Here is a 21,861-nt window from a genome sequence, read left to right on the forward strand (position 1 = left end):
CAACCCCTCCAGTAACCCTCTGTTTGTTTTCCATATTTAAAGAGTCTCTTGTTGAACGAGTTATTTTTGAGCACGGGACAATTTGTGAGGGCACTTGGAAGGCAAAAGAGGTAAGGCCCTAAGAGAGGAGAGAGGAAGCAGGAAGTGTAATAAAAAGAGGTGTGAAAGGCGCGTGGGTGGCGCATCAGTCAAGCATCCTACTCCTGATTTCGGCTCAGGTCATGACCTCACAGTTGGTGAGTTCGAGCCCTGCAGAGGGCTCTGTACTGACAGTGCAGAGCCTGCCTGAGATTCTCATTCATTCATTCATTCATTCTCTCTCTCTCTCTCTCTCTCTCTCTCTCTTTCCCTCCCTCCCTCCTTCTGTCCCTCCCCTGCTCATGCTCTCTCTCTCTCAAAATGAATTAAAAAAAAAAAGACCAGGGGCGCCTGGGTGGCTCAGTCGGTTAAGCGTCTGACTTCGGCTCAGGTCACGATCTCGCGGTCTGTGAGTTCGAGCCCCGCGTCGGGCTCTGGGCTGTTGGCTCAGAGCCTGGAGCCTGCTTCCGATTCTGTGTCTCCCTCTCTCTCTGCCTCTCCCCCCTTCATGCTCTGTCTCTCTCTGTCTCAAAAATAATAAAATAAACATTAAAAAAAAAAAAACAAAAAAACAAAAACAAAAACTTAAAAAAAAAAAAAGTAGGAAAGACAGATTTCACTTTGAAATTCTGTCTCTGGACTGGCCTCACTTTGCCCAACGCCCAAGTGCTATGGTTTCTGAATGGCAGATTCTGACTGTGCTTCTCTTCCATGCTGTGGTGAGAGAGGAACAAACTAGCAGAAGTTTGAAATGAAACGTTACCAGGTCTCTGATGACTGGCTGTGAAGAAGAGAGCTGCGCTCAAGGTATGTTTGAGCATTCAACAACAATATTCTGAGGTAACACCATGCTCAAGTACCTTTAACAGGTTCTCAAAGGAACCAGACACAGCCCCAACCTTAACAAATGTACAGTCTAACAATGGAGATGGAGGGGGATAGACGTCCATAAGGGAGAGAGTGAAGGAAAGGGAGCACTATTTCAGGAGGATACATAGTGGTAGTGGGGCACAGACCACGCATGTGTGGGGAACAGCCAGCAATCAAGTTTAGCTACAAACAAAAACAAAAGAACACACACAAAAAAAACCAATGCTTTTTATCCCAAGTCTAATTTACTACCCACTACATAATTTTGAACAAAAACTGAAAACAATGCTTAATCAAAAGAAACCATGGTTAATACAAAGGCAATCCAACACTGCAAACTCCAATATATTAATTATTATCCATTATTTTATGCTAATTCCTTATAAAATATGCATGTCACAAATACATGCTGTTATTTGCACCTGTGAGTTTCCTAAAACTATTTCTGCCAAAGACTCCTATGGACTTCCCATCAGTATTATGATTCTAGTTTCCAATTTTCATAAACAGATTTTATTTCATGCTTCAGAGTCAACATCTCTTTAGCTTTGTAATTTTTCTTACCTCCTAACTCTTCTACATCCAATTACCAGTCAATTCTAATGTCATTCTCATCAAAATAATCACCTACCTCCAATTTCACCTTTTTGACCTTCCTACAGAAAAATTTTTGGCAGAATTACCTACCTTTAACCATACTTATATAAACAGTAAAGGATCCCAGTAGATCTTTACTGTAAAATTGTGTTCTCATCCAGGTGACTTCAACCCATCTATAATCACCCATAACATTATGTCAAAGTAGTCCATTACCAAAGTTACAACATTCCAACTTACTGTCAGGAAGCTGAACTTCTCTATACCGAACCAGCTGACTTGGAAGGAGAGGTTTCGTATGAGCATGTTCAATAAGGGTGTCTTCAACCATCTGCATGATTCCTAGTGCAGCCTGTGGAAAAGGACACGGAATAGCACCATACAAAACCACAAATGTATCTTGTTTGTGAAAATAAAAATAGCATATTGGATGGTGGCCAATGCAGTGTGAAAACAACACACTTGTGAAATAAGCTAGTTTATCATAAAAATGGATTCTTAAACCCTAAACACATTTGATCTTATTCAAATGGAAAAAACTGAATTTGTCAATTGGCAATACACTCGGTATGGGAGAGGTGGAGAAAGAGAGACCAGGACCAGCGTCAACAATGATCTTGATGCTGTGGGAAAAGGTACTGCCAAAGCTGGAGAGGCACTGGGGATGGAAAGTTGGTCCCAAGTAACTGACCCTGACCACAGATACTTGGGGTTGCAGCAAAGCAAAAGAAGTGAGTATAGGCTTTTTAATAAATAAAACTGACTTTAGTGAAAAATCCTGTCTCTGCCAGTTACTAGCATCTGACCTTGGGCATACTGTTTTGGAGGCAGGATAGCAGAGTAGCAGAGAAGTGTGGGGTCTTGAGAGAGGCTGCCAGAGTTCCAGAATGGGAATTCTAGAGAGTCTTCTATGGGCTACACATTTGGCATGCACCATTTCATTTCATCTTTAAACTCTAATGTACAGATAAGGAAACTGAGTACTGAGAGGTTAACACCTTTTCAGAAGAATAAGCAGCTAGTTTGTGGCAGAGTCAGGATTTAAACCCAGGCTGATTCTACACCACGTGCTCTTATCCACTTCACAGTCCTGCTGTCCTGCACAGAGTAGGGATAATTATTTCCATTTCCTCCTGTGACTGCACAAGGCAGGCGAGAGCAGAGCAGGCAATTGTGAAAATAGGTCCATAGTTAACCACCATCGTTCTCTTCCCTTATACCCTCTCCTGTTTTCCTCCACAGAGCAGAGAAGGTTGAGTCAACACTAATGTGCTTATAATCACACTGCGGTGGTGAATACTCTGAAGCCAGGGTAAAAAAAAATCTCTTACACTGCTCCATAAAAGACCACTAAACCCTCAACCACCCACCTGCTTTGTTATGTTTCCATGGAGAAGGGCTTCAATGTGCAGCCGTGACAGGAGCTGAGGTATGAAGGCCTTAAGGCGAGGAAGGGTGACATCTGTAGAGGTGTAAAAAATAGTGAGCTCTCCCTATGAGGCTAAAACAAACAACACTCTGAGCTAATTTAATACTTCCAGAACAGTTAGAAAAACAGTACAGAGAGTTCCGATATACCTTTTTACCGTTTCCCTTAATGTTAGTATCTTTCATAACCACCATATAGTGATCAAAACTAAGAAATTAGCACTGCTTTAATACTATTAACTAATGCGTCTTTATTTGATTTCAGTTTCTCCTAATACTCTTTTTCTGTTCCACGATATAATCCATGATTCCACCTTGCATTTAGTTATGTGTCCTCAGTGCCTATGTTTCCTCTAGTCTGTGACAGTTCCTGTCTTTCCTTATCTTTTAAGATCTTAAGATTTCAAAAACAACATTTTAAAATTTTATTTATTTTTATTTTTGAGAGACAGAAAGAGAGGGAGCATGAGCAGAGGAGGTGTGGTGGGGCGGGGGGGGAGGTGGGGGGGGGTTGGACAGAGGATCTGAAGCAGGCTCTGCACAGACAGCACAGAACCCATTGCAGGGCTTGAACTCACAAACCATGAGATCATGACCTGAGCTGAGTGCCCCTATAATCTTAAGATTTTTGAAGAATACTGTTCAATTACTTTACAGAGTGCCATTTGAGTTTTTCCGTGATTAAACTGAGCTTACCTACTCAACTACTAGGAAGAATACCACAGAGGTAATGTGCCCTTATCAATGCATCACATCAGCAGTACATGATGTTGATATGCTGTCGTACTAGTGAACACTAATCATGTGGTTAAGGTGGTCTGCCAGATGTGTTTACTGTAAAAGGACTATTTTCATCTTTCAGTTATAATAGAGTAACTCATGTATGTTCTACAAGCAATTAGGTAATGCCACTTGCCCATCAATGCCTATTTTCCCCACGGTAATTAATAAATATTTATTTTCAGGGAAATATACTTTGAGACTATACACATATCCTGTTTTCCCTTACTCATTAATTTTAGCATCCAACAGTGCACATTGCCTGTATCAATTATGGTATCACAATACTGATTTTCTATTCCCCTCATTCCTTTTACAAGTATTGATTCAATTCTTTAATAAGAAAGAGCTGTTCCTTCTCCGTTAGGACATCATACTAATAACTGCTGCAATGGCTGCTAAAAATAGAGACTGAAATTCAAAGAGAGACACAGGAAGGGAATTAACAAGTGGTTACTCTGGGTGTATCATTTCATACATGTTATCTTATAAAGTATGTACTACTTATCCCTGTTTTAAAGGTGAGAAAACTGAAGTGAAGAACATTGAAATTTCTTGCCCAAAGGCATCATGCTAGTACGTTGTACAGCTGCATTTGACCAGTGGTCTAATTCTAAAGTACATACTTGTTCTCCAGACCCCTTGACCACTCTCTGCAGACCTTGGACACAACACTTACTCTCTCTGCCTACACTGAAATGAGCTGAACACATTTATGCTTTGCCACTAGACTGTAACTCCTTGATCCAAGAAACCCCATCTAATTGATCATTTTTTATCTCAAGCCCCTGAAGTCTAGGGCCTGGTGTGTAGCAGGCAGTCAGTAAAAGCTGCTGGACCCACTGAACTCTAAGATTCCTGCTACTCTGGCATCTGGAGAGTTGACGGAGTGTCAACGAATGTCTCCACATTAAGCCACATTGGGGGTACTGAATCACCGTAAGAGTATACATGTTCCAAAACAGAATGATGGCTTATTTGAGCAGAGACTGTCAACCAAAACAGTGCTTTCTCTTTATATAAAAAAAATTTTTAATGTCTTATTTTATCTTTGAGACAGAGAGAGACAGAGCATGAATGGGGGAGGGGCAGAGAGAGAGGGAGACACAGAATCCGAAGCAGGCTCCAGGCTCTGAGCTGTCAGCACAGAGCCCGACGCAGGGCTCGAACTCACAGACCATGAGATCATGACCTGAGCCAAAGTCGGATGCTTAACCGATTGAGCCACCCAGGGGTCCCAGTGCTTTCTCTTTACAAAACGTATCTTAGGTTTCACATACCTAGGATACATTTTAGAGCTTATTCTGCTTACAATTTACCTACTATCTGACCCACAATCTGACAAAGGGGAGAAAAAACTAAGAACTTTTGCTTTTTGATTATGCTAAATGCAGGTTCAGGTTTTTTAAAACAGATTTTAAACCAATTATGTGGGCTTTTTTTTTTTTTTAAGGTAAAATTCTCCCCATTAACTAGACATGACTCAAACATTTTGCAAAGAAAAGCATATTAACTGTCCAGATTAAAAATGCATCAGTTCTAGTTAATGAATTTTATAACCTATATGCCTATCCAATACCTGAGGCAACCAATAAAGTAACGATTGTCAATACTTTACTCTTGATTTGTCACTGAAGAAATCCAAAGTATTATACTTACATAGTAAGTATGAGTAAGAACTTGTCATAAAAGGTCATTAAAAATTCAACAGTATTCTTTTCTCTTATTGTTGAGTATTTGGGAAAAAAGATTAGTTGGAAAGTAATGCCGAGAAGTGAAAAAGATAAAACAATAAAGGGTACTATCAGTCTATATTCTTTCTAATAAAACAATCCTGAAGTAATTTCATTCCATTCAATAGGCATTCATTAGACACCTGTTGAGGACATAGTATTGCACTAGATATTAAATAAAGAGGATAAAAAGAAGGCATAACCATGCCTTCAAGGAATTTAGGGCATTGAAACAAAGCCTCTGAAAACTAGATTTACGATTTTAGAAAAAAAAGGCAACAAAGGATGATTCTTTAGGCTTCACACATTTTCCAGGTTTTTTAATTTTTTTTAATGTTTGTTTATTTTTGAGAGAGACAGAGCATGAGACGGGGAGGGGCAGAGAGAGAGGGAGACACATAATCCCAAGCAGGCTCCAGGCTCTGAGCTGTCAGCACAGAGCCTGATGAGGGGCTTGAAGCCACAAACCGTCAGATCATGACCTGAGCCGAAGTCGGACACTTAACCCACTTAGCCACCCAGGCGCCCCACATTTTCCAGTTTTTAACTGAACAGATCTAAAGATGCCTGAGTACTCTTCCTGTGTGACAAGACTTGCAAGCTCGGCCCTTTTTTCTTCTTCTGAAAACTTCAATATTAACAAGGTAAGTGTTCTGGTCAAAACCTTCAGTCATCTGCAGAAATCTATGAACAGTAATAACTAACTGCTATGGGTCCAGGCTGAAAGCAGCAAATGTGGCTTAACAGCCTGAACACGAAAGCCACTTCAAAGGCCACCACTGTTTTCGTTTCGATAAAAAGGATGCACAGCTGGCTTTAATAAAACTACAAGTTATTAGAAATATTAGAAAGCATAAACACTAGATATCGAGATAGATCAAAATGATTTTAGGAAAAAATGTACAGGGTTATAAGTACAAAAATAGTCTCACCATCCAGGGCTTCTTTTAATTCATCTTTAGTCCAGGCCACTTCAGTCATCAGCAAGCGGAGGTAGTACATGGCATGCTGGTGAGGCTGCTCAGCTCGGAAATTGTTAAGAGATCGCATGTACTAGTAAAGAGAGACACGGGTCCATTCATTTTAGAAGTCCTTTTACAATCATTTAAAAAGATCAACTATAATCAAACTTCATTTTGCATAAATCATGTTACTGGGATGCACGAGTATCTGCTGCTTTCTCCTTTTGAAGTGAGGTAATTTATTTTTTATTTTTTAATATTTATTTTTGAAAGAGAGTGAGAGAGCAGGGGAGGGGCAGAGAGAGGGAGAGGATCCGAAGCAGGCTCCACGCTGACAGCACGGCCCCATGCGGAGCTCGAACTCATGACCTGCCAGATCATGACCTGAGCTGAAGACACCCAACCAACCGAGCCACCCAGGCTCCCCTTGAAGTGAGGTAATTTAGAATGGGGCTTACTCCTCTCTGATCCTTAAATTAAAGGGAATGTTTTCCTTTCTCCAGGCTGCTGCTTTATCCCCAGCATCTGACTTGTGTCCTAAGTGTCTTCACTATGGGACATTTTTTCTCTCTCAGAGAGTCATCCCTAGTATTCAGGGCTTCCAGCTTTTGGTATCCTTTAATTCTGTACCATAAGGCCATTCCAAAAGTCTCCATAAGCAAGCAACATGTCCACTTACATACATAAAATATTGGATCTTCATCCGAAAACTACATTTGAAAACGTTAATTTTTTGGAGGATGTACAATTAAAGTCACAGTTTGGCTTTTAAAATAGCTATCCATCCCTTATTTCCATTATCAGGCTTACTGTGAGTTGAGTTTAAGTGGAAGACACATCAAGCCTAAACAGTCTGCCCTAATGTGACAAGGTTCTCATGGTAGGCAGACCTTAGCCAGCAGAACCATGTATTCTTCTAAAGTAAAGGCTGGATGAAACTTTCAAGGGGTCCTTCACAGCCCTCAGGCTTCTCTCTGAAAGTCAGTGCTGCAACCTCCCCAGCTCTTGGGGGTCAGGTGTCCCTGAGTCTCCCAGGCTTTCTTTCTGGATAGAGCACAGGCTTTAACAAAGACAGGGTGAGAGGACTGGCACACGGTTAATAAGGCTTTTCCTCCTCTTTTCTTTTTTTTAGAGGAAGAGAGCACACTCAAGTAGGGGAGAGGGGCAGATGGAGGGGGGGGAGGGGTAGGGAGGGAAAGAGGGGGGGAGAGAGAGAGAGAGGGAAAGAAAGAGAGACAGAGAGAATCTTAAGCAGGCTCCATGCTCAGTGCAGAGCTTGACACGGGGCTTGATCCCACAACCCTGGGATCATGACCTGAGTTGAAATCAAGAGTCTGACACTCAGCCTACTAAACCACCCAGCCATCCCCTCATTTTTCTTAAAATGTTATGTGGCAAAATTACAAAAATGAGTTCAGAACACTTACCGCCTCTTTGATAATTTCAAATCTTTTTTCATCAATCTCAAAGGTAGCCATTTTCTCAATAATCTTCTTTAGCAAAATCGGCTGCTTGTCATTGTAACCTTTCACCGAGAGCTACAAAAAGAGTTCGGGGTATTAGAAGTCTAAAAACATCACCAAAAAAACTTCCAAATAAACACCATAAGCTTGATTTTTAAACATTTAGAAAACCCCAAAGCCCAGCATATTAAAATAAAAATGAAATAAAGTCGACTAATTGATCTTCTCAAATAGTTTAACACTTAGGAAGAGAACATTAACCATCTTTATTTACTAATAATCTAAAAGCCTAATTTTGCTGTTCCTGACCAAAGTCAACAGTAGGAAAACTCACCTGATGCCAAACTAACGCAGAACATATCACATCATTGACATTCAAGCTCCCATTAAATCAAAATTAATTACAGAATGTGTTTCAAGTTTAATCTTCAAAAATAATTTCTAAGGAATAGCAGGCTTAAGGTTTTTGTATGTGATAAGAAGGTTAAGAACCACAGGTAGTATTATCTAGCCAACTGTCAGGTATGTCCCCAAATTGTTTATATTAAAATATTTTAATATTTTAAAAATCATTTCTGGAGAAATCAGGCAGCCCTAATTTTGTGCATGTGTATATATTCTTGTGGCATTTTGCCATTTTTGTCATTCAATGTTGCCCAAACAGGATCCATACAGATGCTTGTTTGATGAATTCTGCTGATGTATCAAAAGCCAATGATGCACAGTGAGGACACACTGTACTATCAGGATTTTACCGTGGGATAATATACTCTAATGATCTCCAAAAGCACTGCATTCGAAAAGCAGGGGAGGCCTATTATTTTATTTCCACATGGTGGCATCCACAGCAATAGAGAGCGCACTGCATGTGGAAGGTCTATGAAAGCCTCTGCCTTATACAGAATGACAGGCAAGAACCTCAGCAGGAGAAAAGGTCATCACGGCCATGGTGAGCACATCACGTACCATGGGAAATAGACTGACAACTAGTAGAAAGCTCATTTTGTCATAAATTAAAAATTATTTATTTTAATGGTAATATGCTACTAAAGGTCAAGAGCAAAAAATAAACAGATTATTACTTTTCTATTTGGAGTTTATTTTGATCTCTGAGCTTCAAATTTCCCTAGACTCTGGGGGCGCCTGGGTGGCGCAGTCGGTTAAGCGTCCGACTTCAGCCAGGTCACGATCTCGCGGTCTGTGAGTTCGAGCCCCGCGTCAGGCTCTGGGCTGATGACTCGGAGCCTGGAGCCTGTTTCCGATTCTGTGTCTCCCTCTCTCTCTCTGCCCCTCCCCCGTTCATGCTCTGTCTCTCTCTGTCCCAAAAATAAATAAAAAACGTTGAAAAAAAAAATTAAAAAAAAAAAAAATTTCCCTAGACTCTGAAAATGGTTACATACACTCTTATACGTTAAATAAAAGCCACCAGAAAATTTACTTGTGTAAAGAAAGAAAAGCACTGCAAAATACAATTTTAAAACCCTAAAACCTTTTGTATAAGAATTTATAAAGAGGAGTACACAGCACATGCTCTCACTGCAGTTGTTACTAAAACATACAGTATTTTTTCAAGAAAAGTGAAGATGAATGTGTGCCATACAAGGGATGTTAATTTGAAAATGAGATAAAGGTTTGGAAACACATCAGAAATAGTTTCAGGAGAAAGGATCTAGCTATTTCTTGGGATTTTTTTAATAATGCTTATTTTAAAACACACTTAAAAGTAGTTAATGGTGCATGCTACAAAATAAACTAAATGAAAACATCAAATGTACTTGGACACAGGAGCTTTCTACTGCTGTCAGCAAAAATAAAGGAAGCTTATATTTGAGTAAAATTCAAGCACCACAACAATAACTACAGATATTTTTCACTTACAGATGTTAATACACTCAAGCACATGGAAAGGACAACATGCTTTCAGAATTAATAGGTTAAACATTTCAAGCAGAGGAACATGCAAATAAATGTAGCACACATACATGTTCACAAGTTGCACTAAACGCTACTAAGTCATTCATTAGTGAAAGCAATACTAATTTCAGTTCTTCAATCACTAAAAAGGTGCAAGGAAAAAACCATCAACCTTCTTGTTTAAAAATGCAGAAGTTAATAGTTTTCCCAAGCTCAACATAATGCTTAAATGGTGTGGTGCCTTTTCTTTGGTTTTCATTTTACTTACAAGTATTGCATTCATTCCTGATGCAATGCCATAGCTCAAACCTGAGAGGCGTGCTGCATATGTATACTCTTTTAAATCATCCTTCAATAACCTGATAAACAGGTATGTCATGTTGCAATGGAGAGGATCAGCATAAATGTAGCGACTAACAAAAAGAAAAACAAAAGAAATGCTTTGATACCTCAAGCAGTGGCATGGTAATGAAGAAACATGACCGAAGAGTATGGATATGCAGCCTCATGATCTGAATTTCTAGGGAAACAGAATAGGCCAACCTTATGTTTTAACAATGGCAGGAAGACTTCATTCTGTTGTCAAAGACCAAGATTTCACATAGAGAATGGATGAGATCTAAACCTAAGTCAGGGTCCAATTTTGTTTGAGGAGAAAAATGTGACAATCTGATGAAAGATGTTAAAAAAAAAAACAACAAAAAAACAGAACAGAAATCAAGGAGAATTTGCATAATGTGAATGTAATGCTGAATACTTAGAATAAGAGTGAACTTAAAAATTAAATGAGAAAATATGATTAGCCATAAATATTTTTAAAAAGAAATTAAACTCATACCCTCAATCAAAAACGCTTCCATCAAATCAATATAAAAAAATGTTGATGAGTGGAAGGCTCTAAGACGTGGGTACTTACATACATCCCATAGATGGTATTTTGGAGGTCATAGCTCAAGCCTGCTAGCTCTGCTGCATATGCATACTCGTTGAGGGAGTCTTTGAGGAGCTCAAGGTACAAATAGGCCATGTTACAGTGCAAGGGGTCCACATAAGCAAATGGGCTGGAAGAAAATGTTGACAGTAAAATAGCTGATTTATTACTTCCCAATGTGATGTGGCCTTCCGAGATGGATCAAGAAACTGAATTATCGGTTAATATAATTTCCTGAAGATATGGTTTGAATTCTTGAGTCTGTTCTTCTCAGGAGGGGGAAAAAAACAAGATGTCTGAAAAAGAAGCCTGAAATATGCCAAGTGTGCTGGTGGTGGTGAGGAGGGAGAAGCAACTGTTGACCCCAGATGGTGTGGCCAGACTGATGAGTCAGAAATGCAGGGCAGGTAAGGAGTGGGAACAGGCCACGAGGCATGCCTGTGTTGAGGCTCATAGAAGGAGGCATGGTGGGGCCCCTGGCTGGCTCAGCTGGTGGAACATGCGACTCATGATCATGGGGTTGTGAGGTCAAGCCTCACGCTGGGCCAAGAGGTTACTTAAAATGAATAAATAAAAATAAAAAGAAGGAAGGCATGGCCGGACAGAGCTCATCTGGCATTTTCATGTCCTCCTCCAAGAAAGCCATACCCTTGGTGGACAGGAGTATGAGACTGAGAAGTTTGTATGCTGTGAAGTTTCTGAACTTTAAAGAGAAAGTTTATGGACACCTGTGAAATGTTAGCTTATCTGAGTTTCTACCAAAACCAATAAAGCTAGAGCACTGTCAGTAAAATAATTGATAATTCCCACTATATAACTGCAGCCCGAGCTAGGAAAAAATATTAAAATTAAAAAAAAAACCAAAAAACAAAAAAACCCAACTTAGGTGAAGAAGAACAACCAAAAAGAGGAAACAATAAGAGAGTGCAAGAGCTAAACAGGGCCACAGAGATCCACCTAACTTAAATCATTTCCCAAATAAGAAACAGTTTTCCTTATTTGTCACCTGGGCTGGTAGTGGCAGAATTAAGATTCAAATCCAAGTCAAGTGATCTACTCATTTGATTATAGGACACTGCTCACCTTTATGACAAGCAAGCAAGAGTCATTCACTCAACAAATATGTATCACACACTTACTATTATAATACATATAAGCACGTATAGATCAGAAGAGCCCAGTGCTAGGCTCTTCTCTAGGTACTGAGAATAAAGAAGAAACAAATCAGGCAAAGTCTCTGACCTCACAGAGTTTAACAGTCTAATTGGAGGAGAGAATAAATTTTAATATGTCAAGTGGGGATAGTGCTGTGAAGAAAAATTAAGCAGAGTAAGAGGAATAGGAATGAAGGGTGATGATGGTAGGATAGGAAGATTGCTAATTTACATACGATAGTTAATCAATGCCTCTCTCATAAGGGGACATGTGGGCCTAGACCTGAAGAAAGCAAAGGAGCAAGCTCTGCGGACATCTGGGTGGGCAAGTTGAGAAAACAGCCAGTGCAAAGGACCCGAGGCCAGGTGCCTGCTTGGCTTGTTTGGCGGCAAATTAGTTTCACTCTATCTGTAGCACAGTAAATGTAACCAATGTACTGCTAGCAAAGCCAATAATTTTATCAAAGCTGATAATAAAGCAAAAATAGGAGAAAGAGGCTTAGCCGCTTAGAAAATTAAAAACCAAAGAGATGGGTGCCTGGGTGGCTCAGTCAGTTAAGTGTCTGACTCGGCTCAGGACATAATCTCATAGTTCATGGGTTTGAGCCCTGCATCTGGCTCTATGCTGACAGTTTGGAGCCTGGAGCCTGCTTTGGATTCCGTATCTCCCTCTCTCTGCCCCTCCTCCACTCACACTCTGTCTCTCTCTCTCAAAAATAAATAAACACTAGAAAAAATTATCTTAAAAATCAAAGAGAAAACTCTGTAACTATATAAACTTTCTCCATCTGGGAAATCTAAATGGATGTCCTGTCACTGAACTTTTTTAAGTACTGTATTCTATATGATGACACACTTCCTTCTTTAGGCAAACAGCAGCTCAGAAATGTACAGCACAACTCTGAAAAGCAAAATTATCAAATAAAAGGGACTCTAGAAAGGGCTTAGGCCCACAGGCACCTATATGGCAATCTTAGGTAGAAGTGAAAAACCAGAAAAAGCCAAATCTGGGAGCTCAAAGCCATATGGCTCAAGCTCTGAATGTAATTCCAAGACATATCCTAAAATGCTACGCGTGCAGCGGCTGTGCTGGTGAGGTGTAAAAGAGACCATAATTCAGCTGCAACGCTTAAATTCTGGTTCATTTGTTCATTTAAAAAATATTGTTTTGGGGGCACCTGGGTGGCTCAGTCAGTTAAGCGTCCGACTTCAGCTCAGGTCATGATCTTACAGTTTGTGGGTTCGAGCCCTGTATCAAGCTCTGTGCTGACAGCTCAGAGCCTGGAGCCTGCTTCGAATTTTGTGTCTCCCTCTCTATCTGTCCTTCCCCCTCTCACACTCCATCAAAAATAAACATTTAAAAAATTTTTTAATAAATATTATATTGTATTCAGGTGCTATATGCTTAAATATGGATCAGAGTTTTTAAAACTGTAACTAAGTACGCATAACATAATCCAATTTCTGAAAAGATTAAAAAGTACACACACATAGAAAATGTCAAGAAACCTAGCAGTGTGACCTCTAGGAAGACCAGAACAGAGAGAGGGTCTTTTGGGAAGCAGACATTTTTAATTCCAACAACAGTATGGGCCAGTTAGAGAATGCAAAAATATCAAATAGTTTCTCAAAATGTACCGTAAAGAAATTCATAATCACAGAAGTCAAATGGCACAGTGGCGACAAGCTGCTTGGGATGTTACAAACATCACTATGAGTATCAAAAAATAAATGAGCTTTACCAACAATAAGCCATAGCTGGACAGTTCATGTTCAGTATAAAAAATAAACAATCTCAGTGCAGCTCCAGACAAGTCTACAAATCTCCAGCTTCTTCAATGTTTACATCCCTGCAATCTCAGCAGTACATGCTGGCAAAATACCAACTTTCTATTCAGAGATTCTCGCCCCCTTTTCCAAAACATTTAAAACGCATTGCGTTTTAATTTCATGTCAAGTCTTCCATATAAAATTTAGTGAACATTATTACATGATGATAGGTTTCAAAAATGAACTATTGGGACTTCATCAAAATAAAAAGCCTCTGCACGGCAAAGGAAACAATCAGCAAAACTAAAAGGCAACCGATGGAATGGGAGAAGATATTGGTAAACGACGTATCAGATAAAGGGTTAGTATCTAAAATCTATAAAGAACTTAACAAACTCAACACCCAAAAAACAAATAATCCAGTGAAGAAATGGACATGATGATAGGTTTATTTCATAAACACACACCACTGAATTTTAAATAAAAAATTATGAAGTGTAAACTCACAAAGTAAAATTTGAACTGGGTGATACACTTTACAAATAAATAAAAGGAGACAGAGATGAACTCCAGATTTATACTGAGAAATCATTCCAACAGTAGTATTCATAAATGTTACTAAACATTTTTTTAATGTTTAGTAAAAAACATTCCTTTTTAATTAAATTGTTTTTAAGTAACAAAGCCAGGAATAGAGAAAGCAGTATCTAAGGGCTTCTGACGTTTAAAGGGCTGGAAAAGACTCCAAGTCATTTAGGAACTACTACCTCTTCCTCTGGGGAAATTTCAGGAATACAAAACCAAAACTACAACAGAACACACCCAAATGTGAAATTTCTCAACGAAATTTCTGGGTGAGTCTACAGCCTCCCCAGGCTCCAAAGTCCTGAAAGTTAGGAAGGCCCTCCTAGTGGCTAGCATAAATCATGTCAGTTAAAGGGTGTGTTCATCAATGCAAAGGAAGAATTGACAACCTTGGCTTTCACGATATCCCTTACCAGCAGCAGCCTTCCCTGGCCCCAGCCACAGAACTCTAGTTTCTTTTACTTCTATACATGGGTCCGTTGACATAAAGAAAACTTTTAGGAATGCGACTGTTGATTTTTATAAGAAACTCTGTAGCTAGATTCATTTTACATACCTGAAAAATTCAAAGTTGAGACAAGCCTTTGGCAAGAAAAACTTATCATCTTGTTTGAACCAGAGTTTGCTCATAGCTGTATCCTGTGATGGAGAAACAATTTGGTTAGGGAAATATGGGCACATTCTGCAAAAAGCTCAATCAAATCATACTTCAAGAGGAGTAGGACAGAGGCACTGCTGAGGCTGTTCTGCAGAGGCTGCTGTCTTATGGCCTTGAAACAAACTCAGAGGGTCACCAGGTGGGAAGGTGAAAAGAGAAAACTGCTGATCCTGGTAGCAGAGAGAAATCACCCTTCTGTCTCCCTGGGTGCGGGGGCTGGGGGGATGGGGACACAGTAGAGGAAGGGATAGGCTGGAGAAGCCAATTCCAACTGTCCTGTCCCTGTATTTTTGAACATTGGGAGGCAGACGCAGGGGTCCTTAGGGGGGTATAGCAGCCAGCCTCCAAGGTGAGCTACAGCAATCCTTGCCTGCTGGCATTTACATCTTGTATAGTCCTCTCTCCCACAATGAACCAGGATTGGTCTACGTGACCAACAGACTATGACAGAAGTGATAGCAGGGTAGCTCTGAGATTAGATCCTAAAAGACATTGTAGTTTCCATCTTGATCACCCACTTTCTCTTTTGAATCACTCACTTTGGAGGAAGCCAGCTTCCAAGTCAAACAACTCTATGGAGAGGCCCATGTGAAGAACTAAGGCCTTCCAACAACCACACAACTGAATTTAGAAGAAAATCCTTCAGCCCTAATTGAGCCATCAGATGACTGAAGCCTCACTCAACAGCTGGACTATAACCTAATGAGAGACCCTGAGCCAGAACCACCCAACTAAGCCACTTCCAGATTTCTGATCCTCAGAAATTGCACGCAGATAAAAATAAACATTAAGTTGCTAAAATTTGGAGGAATTTGTTATGATGCAGTAGTGGATAACTAACACAGTCAAGAATGAACAAATAACCCACTACCTTAACTCTCTACTTCACTCATACAGTATTAAAAACTCCTGAAACTCTGATGAGAGATGTAAAGGTTCTCTGTAGTTTACTCTGAGAAGACCTATTTAAAACAAAGCGCCTGGGTGGCTCAGCCGGTTAAGTGTCCAACTTTGGCTCAGGTCATGATCTCATAGTTCGTGAGTTTAAGCTCCACATCGCGCTCAGAGCCTGGAGCCTGCTTCAGATTCTGTGTCTCTGTCTCTCTCTGCCCCTCCCCCACTCACACTCTGTTTCTGTCTCTCAAAAAATAAATGTTAAAAAAATTTTTTTAAGAAAAAATAAAACAACAAATAATAGGAGAGGTAAAAAAGCTTTCTCTTTGAATAACCCAACCTATAACTCATTCAAACGTCATTTTTAAAGAAAAATGGTTGTCTAGTTAATAATCTAGTTGCATGAGATAAATTAAATTTCAAGTTTCTAAACACTCTTGTCTCATTGAGTTCATCTAAATGTTAGGTCCTTTGAAGAAAATAAGAAGAAAGATGTGTGTCTACGGTGGTGAGTTTAGAAAGAGAATTTAGGAAAGAGGATGTGTATTAATAATTTGATCCATTTTTCCACACAATTTGCTCAAGGTGTGAAATAATGACACAAAAAGAACATTCTGAAAAAGGGGGAAAAAAAAGCGCCCCATTTCTCAATCACCCTTTTCACTGGCTTATTAACTTCCTATATTCCTTGTTCTCATCAATTTCCTAGAGCCATTTTACCAAAATGAGAATTATTTTCAAGGGCAGGAAATCCAACAGCTACCCTTGGATATGCTCTCCTCCAGGATTTAGAGATTTTCTTTATCTCTAACTTTCACAATGCAGTTCTCTAACTTCCACTTCCTACTGGGTCTTCAGTGACTATGGAAAGGAGGCTGATAACTTTCAGTAGATTTGTGGTTGTAGCCTAGATTTATTTTTTTTCTGCAAAGAAAACAATACCCCTAGATTCTAAATTCTTTAGTAGTTTGTTTGCTTTAACATTTCTAGCCTTTTAATATTTCTTAACAGTTATTCTCTACAACTTTCCGTGAGCTCTTAGGATGTGAGCCCCCCAAAACAACCTAGTACCAAATGCAAGAAATCATCTCTCTATCCCTTCCGTGTAATAGGTGCATCTCCTAAATTTAAAAATCACTGATTCTAAGGGTGTTTGGGTGGCTTAGTCGATTAAGCATCCAATTCTTGGTTTCGGCTCAGATCATGATCTCACGGTTCATGAGTTTAAGCACTGGATTGGGCTCTGCAGTGACAGTGCAGAGCATGCTTGGAATTCTCTCTCTCTACCTCTCTCTGCCCCTCTCCTACACTCTCTTTCTACGACCCCTTCTCTCAAAATAAATAAGCATTAAAAAAAAAAAAAATCACCAGTTCTAACATGTTACCTTAATAAGAGAAGGGTATGGTGTTGCTTCTTTTTCTAATGATAAAATCTCAAAATTCGTAGGAATAAATTCATTCTTCGTTGGAAGTTTAAATTTTCCATTCAGGTCAGCATTTTGCCATTTCTGGATGAATAATGAAAAACACACACACACAAAAGCAATTAGAGTTGCACTGAAGAGTGTAAAATAGTCCCTTTGCTTAATGTCTAGGCAAATATTAAGGGGATATGTCACACAGCTTTCCTTTTCCACTTCCAAATCCACTGATGGCTTTTCATGAAACTTGAGTTGGTCTCTCTTTTACTAGTCAAGATTTTACACTTACCTATCTTTCCTCTTTACATATTTCCAAAATGACTAGCTGAGATTAAGGGGCAATCTGAGACTTCAGAATCAGAGACTACCTGGTCCATATGAAGATCACGTTTGCTCTATCTCCCTAAAGAATGGAGAATAATCTGGAAAAGGATATATTCTTGCAATTGATAGGTAATAGGTCATTTATAAAAGAATTAAACTTTCAGCTGCACTAAGTTACTTGCATGTATGGCTTGAAAACTAGATTAAAGGGTTTCTTTCAGAGCCTAAATGTCCATCAACTGATGAATGGATAAAAAATTGTGGTTTATATACACAATGGAGTACTACGTGCAAATGAGAAAGAATGAAATATGGCCCTTTGTAGCAACGTGGATGGAACTGGAGAGTGTTATGCTAAGTGAAATAAGCCATACAGAGAAAGACAGATACCATACGTTTTCACTCTTATGTGGATCCTGAGAAACTTAACAGAAAGCCATGGGGGAGGCGGGGGGGGGGGGGGGGGGGGGAGAAAAAAAAAGAGGTTAGAGTGGGAGAGAGAGCCAAAGCATAAGAGACTCTTAAAAACTGAGAACTGAGGGTTGATGGGGGGTGGGAGGGAGGGGAGAGGAGGTGATGGGTATTAAAGAGGGCATCTTTTGGAATGAGCACTGGGTGTTGTATGGAAACTAATTTGACAATAAATTTCATATAATAAAAAATAAATGAATAAATAAATCAATAAATCTAATGAGCAAATATTAAATTAAAAAAAAAGGGTTTCTTTCACTTTAGTACTGCTTCCTAAGGTCTGCTCCACCACTCTCCCAAGGATCATGTGAACTTCTAAGTGAACCAGTAATTCACACACAAAGTTAAGGACAAAGTGGATACTTAAGTCTGGATTGTAGGACAGGGTTGATACAACATGTTGGTTGTGCTCCATGGGCTAGTTCCAAAAGCTAAGTGGGACAGATCACAGGTCAATGATTGCTGGACTCTAATTTATAAGACTTCTCATTATGTTAAAAAAAAAAAAAAAATGGCCACCACTGCCAGTGATACTGGGTTCAGTAATTTGGTCTTCAGATGATCCAGCACAGCCTTGCAGCTTCTGCAATTCTATTCTATTTTGGTTTCTACATTTATGTTTTTTGGCACTGGAATGGTGGGAATGTTGGCCGTATTATGAGTAGCAAGTTTCCCGAATGGCTGAAGAGTAGGGGCTGGGAAACACATAGTAAATAATTTCACTGCTAAACTCCCAGATAAATTTGGGTTGTTTTGGGTTTTGTTGTTGTTGTTTTTCCTTCTGTTTTTAATTGAGTAAGCTCTACACCCAAGGTGGGGCTTGAACTCACAACTCTGGGATCAAGAGTTGCATGCTGTACCAACTGAGCCAGCCAGATGTCTCCCAGATAAATTTATTTTAAAAAATTCCCATTTGGGGCAGGTTTGTTATGAACAGAGCTTGCTGAATAGGGGTTCTCTTTTGCTTTACAATTAATTCATGGGAGATCAGCATTCCTCAGTTTAGCTAGATGGATATTTTCATATACTAAGGGGCTCCAGTGATTTCCTTCTGTATTGTGAATAAGTCAGAGCAATGGTTTTCTTAAACTATCCTTTTTTTCTGTATTGTCATTATACAAGTACATTTAAGAAATGTCCATTATTCAAGTTTAACTAGAACCTAGTCAGAGCAAGGCTTTCTGGTGTTTTCCCACAAATAAAGGACAATATCAAAGCTACAGTAACAATGAAAACTAAAAAGTACTAGACAAGTAGGTTAAGACTCATAAACAAAAGCTTCACTACTTATGAATGGGGTAACAAACTACCTAAACACAGCTGTTTTGAAAATTCTAAACAAATTCTAATTCCCTTACATTGACAAAAAGAGCAATGACATAATATGAGGCATACAATATGGCACCTCCTAAAGTGAAGACTGTGCGAATCCCAGAGACTATTCCCAGCTGTACACCCAGCACGACAGTGAGCCCTCTGGAGCCCTTGTATCTTTCATGCTACTTCCATCTCTTCTTGCCTGTTTTGGTGCCTTTGCTTCTCTGTGTACTTTGGACTTCAATGATCTTTGACTGCATGAGGCTGAGGGTCTGCTTTCAGCCCTGATGGTCTAACAGACACATGAGAAGGTGGCCATAGTGCCATTTCTTCACACAAAAACCTAAGCTCTAGCTCTCCGTCTCCTTGTCCACACTGCTCAGGACAGCACAGACAGCTGTGGGCTGTCACTCTCCACACTGGCCCATGAGTTGATCTAGGGAGCTCATATTCTTGGGTGCCCCTCACAATGCCAAGTTTATTCACAGATGACTGAACCCTACCTTAATGACTTCGTCTGGTACAGCTTCTTGCTTGTACTGGGTTCCATACCACTCTTCCGTGCGATCAGTTTTTCCTTCAAAAGACTTGGAAACTATCGCAACCCTAAAGATAAATGGAAAAAACAAATAAAAAAACCTTATAAACTCATGTTGTATATAAGCATTTCTAGAGCCTGACTCCTGAAAATGTTTTTTTAATTTTTATCTTAGAGAGAGAGAGAGAGAGAGAGAGAGCAAGAGCACCTAAGTGGGAGAGAGGGGCACAGGGAGAGAGAGAATCTTAAGCAGGCTTCAAGCTCATTGTGGAACCTGACACAGGGCTTGATCCCACAACCCTGGGATCATGACCTGAGCCAAAATCAAGAGTCAGACATTCAACTGACTGAACCACCCAAGTGCCATGAAAATGTAAACAATATCCAAGAATATGGTGGGCCTCTAAGACCCAGTAAGTCCTATACTGTTTAGTCAAAACAAGGAATGAAGTATAGAGGTTTCTGGCCATAGTCTCTGTTATCCTTTGGTTAGAGCCCATCATTTTTAATGTGAAAAACTGTGTGCAGGAGTCTTGTGGGTATGCTACCAACTAAAATTTTAAAAGAAGAGTAGCTAGGGAAAAATACTGAACAAACTCAGTTGGAAAATAGTCTTAAAAAAAGCAAAACAAAGTATTCCTTCCCAGGAACAGCTGAGGCCCAGTGTTAACAAAAATGGCAAAAATGGCAAAAAACAACAAAAAAAAACAACAAAAAAAACGAAAAAAAACCCCCACCAAACCAAACCCAAAAACCCACAAACAAAAAAAAACCCCAAAAAACCCTTGTTGGCTCATCCAGATATCCAAAAAACCAAAAACACACTCATATTATTATTTGCTAAGTTTGTGCTCTATGTTTTTTCCCTACCACATACTACCATCATATGCATTTAATACATATACATTGCCCTTCCTATTGCTAGAGGTGAAGGAAACGAGACCAAGAAACACCTCTCTATCTTCTGATTTGTTAAAAGCTTTCATTGATGGGAAAATAGAAACAGCCCGGAAGTCAGAAGGGAAAAAAAAAAAAGTTCAGGGAAAAAAGGTAGAGCTAAGTCAGTCCTGTTACTGGTCCCACTTCTCCTTTACGTCCCAATTTCAATAACAAGGTCTAGGTATGCTCCTACTTGTTCTCACCCATCCTCTCAGAGGTCTGGTTCCAGCCTCTGAATGTCTGCCTCACAGCTGAAAGCCCAGTACTTGCAATGAAAACTCCTCTCTACTGAATACCCAACCATCTTCCAAATCTTTGTGTTCCTGTCCCTCATTACACCTTCCCAACTTCAATGCCTGACTGTCTGAATTACTGTCAACTTCTTATTTATTCTAGATGAAATACTCTACCTGGCTAGCTAGACTTGGTCTTTAACACCTGCTTTAGGGTTGATATCATAACCAATCCGACTAACCTGTTAGTATGACTGACTAATCTACCAGCTGAAGGTATTCAAGCTGCCATTGACCACTGCCAGTTCTAGAAAACATGCTAAATAAGAATATATTCCACAGAAACAAGTGAGAAATCATAGGGTTTAATGGATGAAAGAGTTCTGTTATCATGTCCAGAAGAAATGATCCATGTTTGGCAGTTTGAGAATTCCTCTTGAAGGATATATGTAGAGTGTATATAGAACTCACAAGGCCACAATTAGCAACTACGTGGATGGAACTGGAAGGTATCTGAGTGAAATTAGAAGAAATTAGAAACTAGAAGGTATCTAAGCAAAATTAGCCTGTAAGAGAAAGACAAATACCATATGACTTCACTCATATGAGGAATTTAAGATACAAAACAGATGAACCTAAGGGAAGGGAAGCAAAAATAATATAAAAACAGGGAGGGGGAAAAAACATAAGAGGCTCTTAAATACAGAGAACAAACAGGGTTGCTGGAGGGGTTATAGGTGGGGGGATGGTCTAAATGGGTAAGGGGCATTAAGGAGGACAATTGTTGGGGTGTCATACATA

General features: G+C 39.6%; 1 protein-coding gene across 9 annotated transcripts in view; it reads right to left on the reverse strand.

The window, feature by feature from the left end:
* Positions 1–21,861, reverse strand: part of IDE (insulin degrading enzyme) — a 194,136-nt gene that overhangs the window by 10,882 nt on the left and 161,393 nt on the right. For 8 of the 9 annotated variants that reach the window (XM_042961097.1, XM_042961096.1, XM_042961095.1 and 5 more), the window contains 8 exons: positions 19,854–19,956; positions 17,203–17,325; positions 14,822–14,904; positions 10,742–10,886; positions 7,876–7,986; positions 6,419–6,539; positions 2,916–3,007; positions 1,786–1,897 (listed from right to left, as the gene is read on the reverse strand). In XM_042961097.1, coding sequence (XP_042817031.1) covers positions 1,786–1,897; positions 2,916–3,007; positions 6,419–6,539; positions 7,876–7,986; positions 10,742–10,886; positions 14,822–14,904; positions 17,203–17,325; positions 19,854–19,956 — 890 coding nt within the window. Of the gene's footprint in view, positions 1–1,785; positions 1,898–2,915; positions 3,008–6,418; positions 6,540–7,875; positions 7,987–10,093; positions 10,239–10,741; positions 10,887–14,821; positions 14,905–17,202; positions 17,326–19,853; positions 19,957–21,861 lie in introns of all 9 variants that reach the window. The other variant, XM_042961100.1, reaches the window with a different exon arrangement.

This window comes from Panthera tigris, chromosome D2, assembly GCF_018350195.1.
Source record: "Panthera tigris isolate Pti1 chromosome D2, P.tigris_Pti1_mat1.1, whole genome shotgun sequence".
NCBI classification, from domain to species: Eukaryota; Metazoa; Chordata; class Mammalia; order Carnivora; family Felidae; genus Panthera; species Panthera tigris.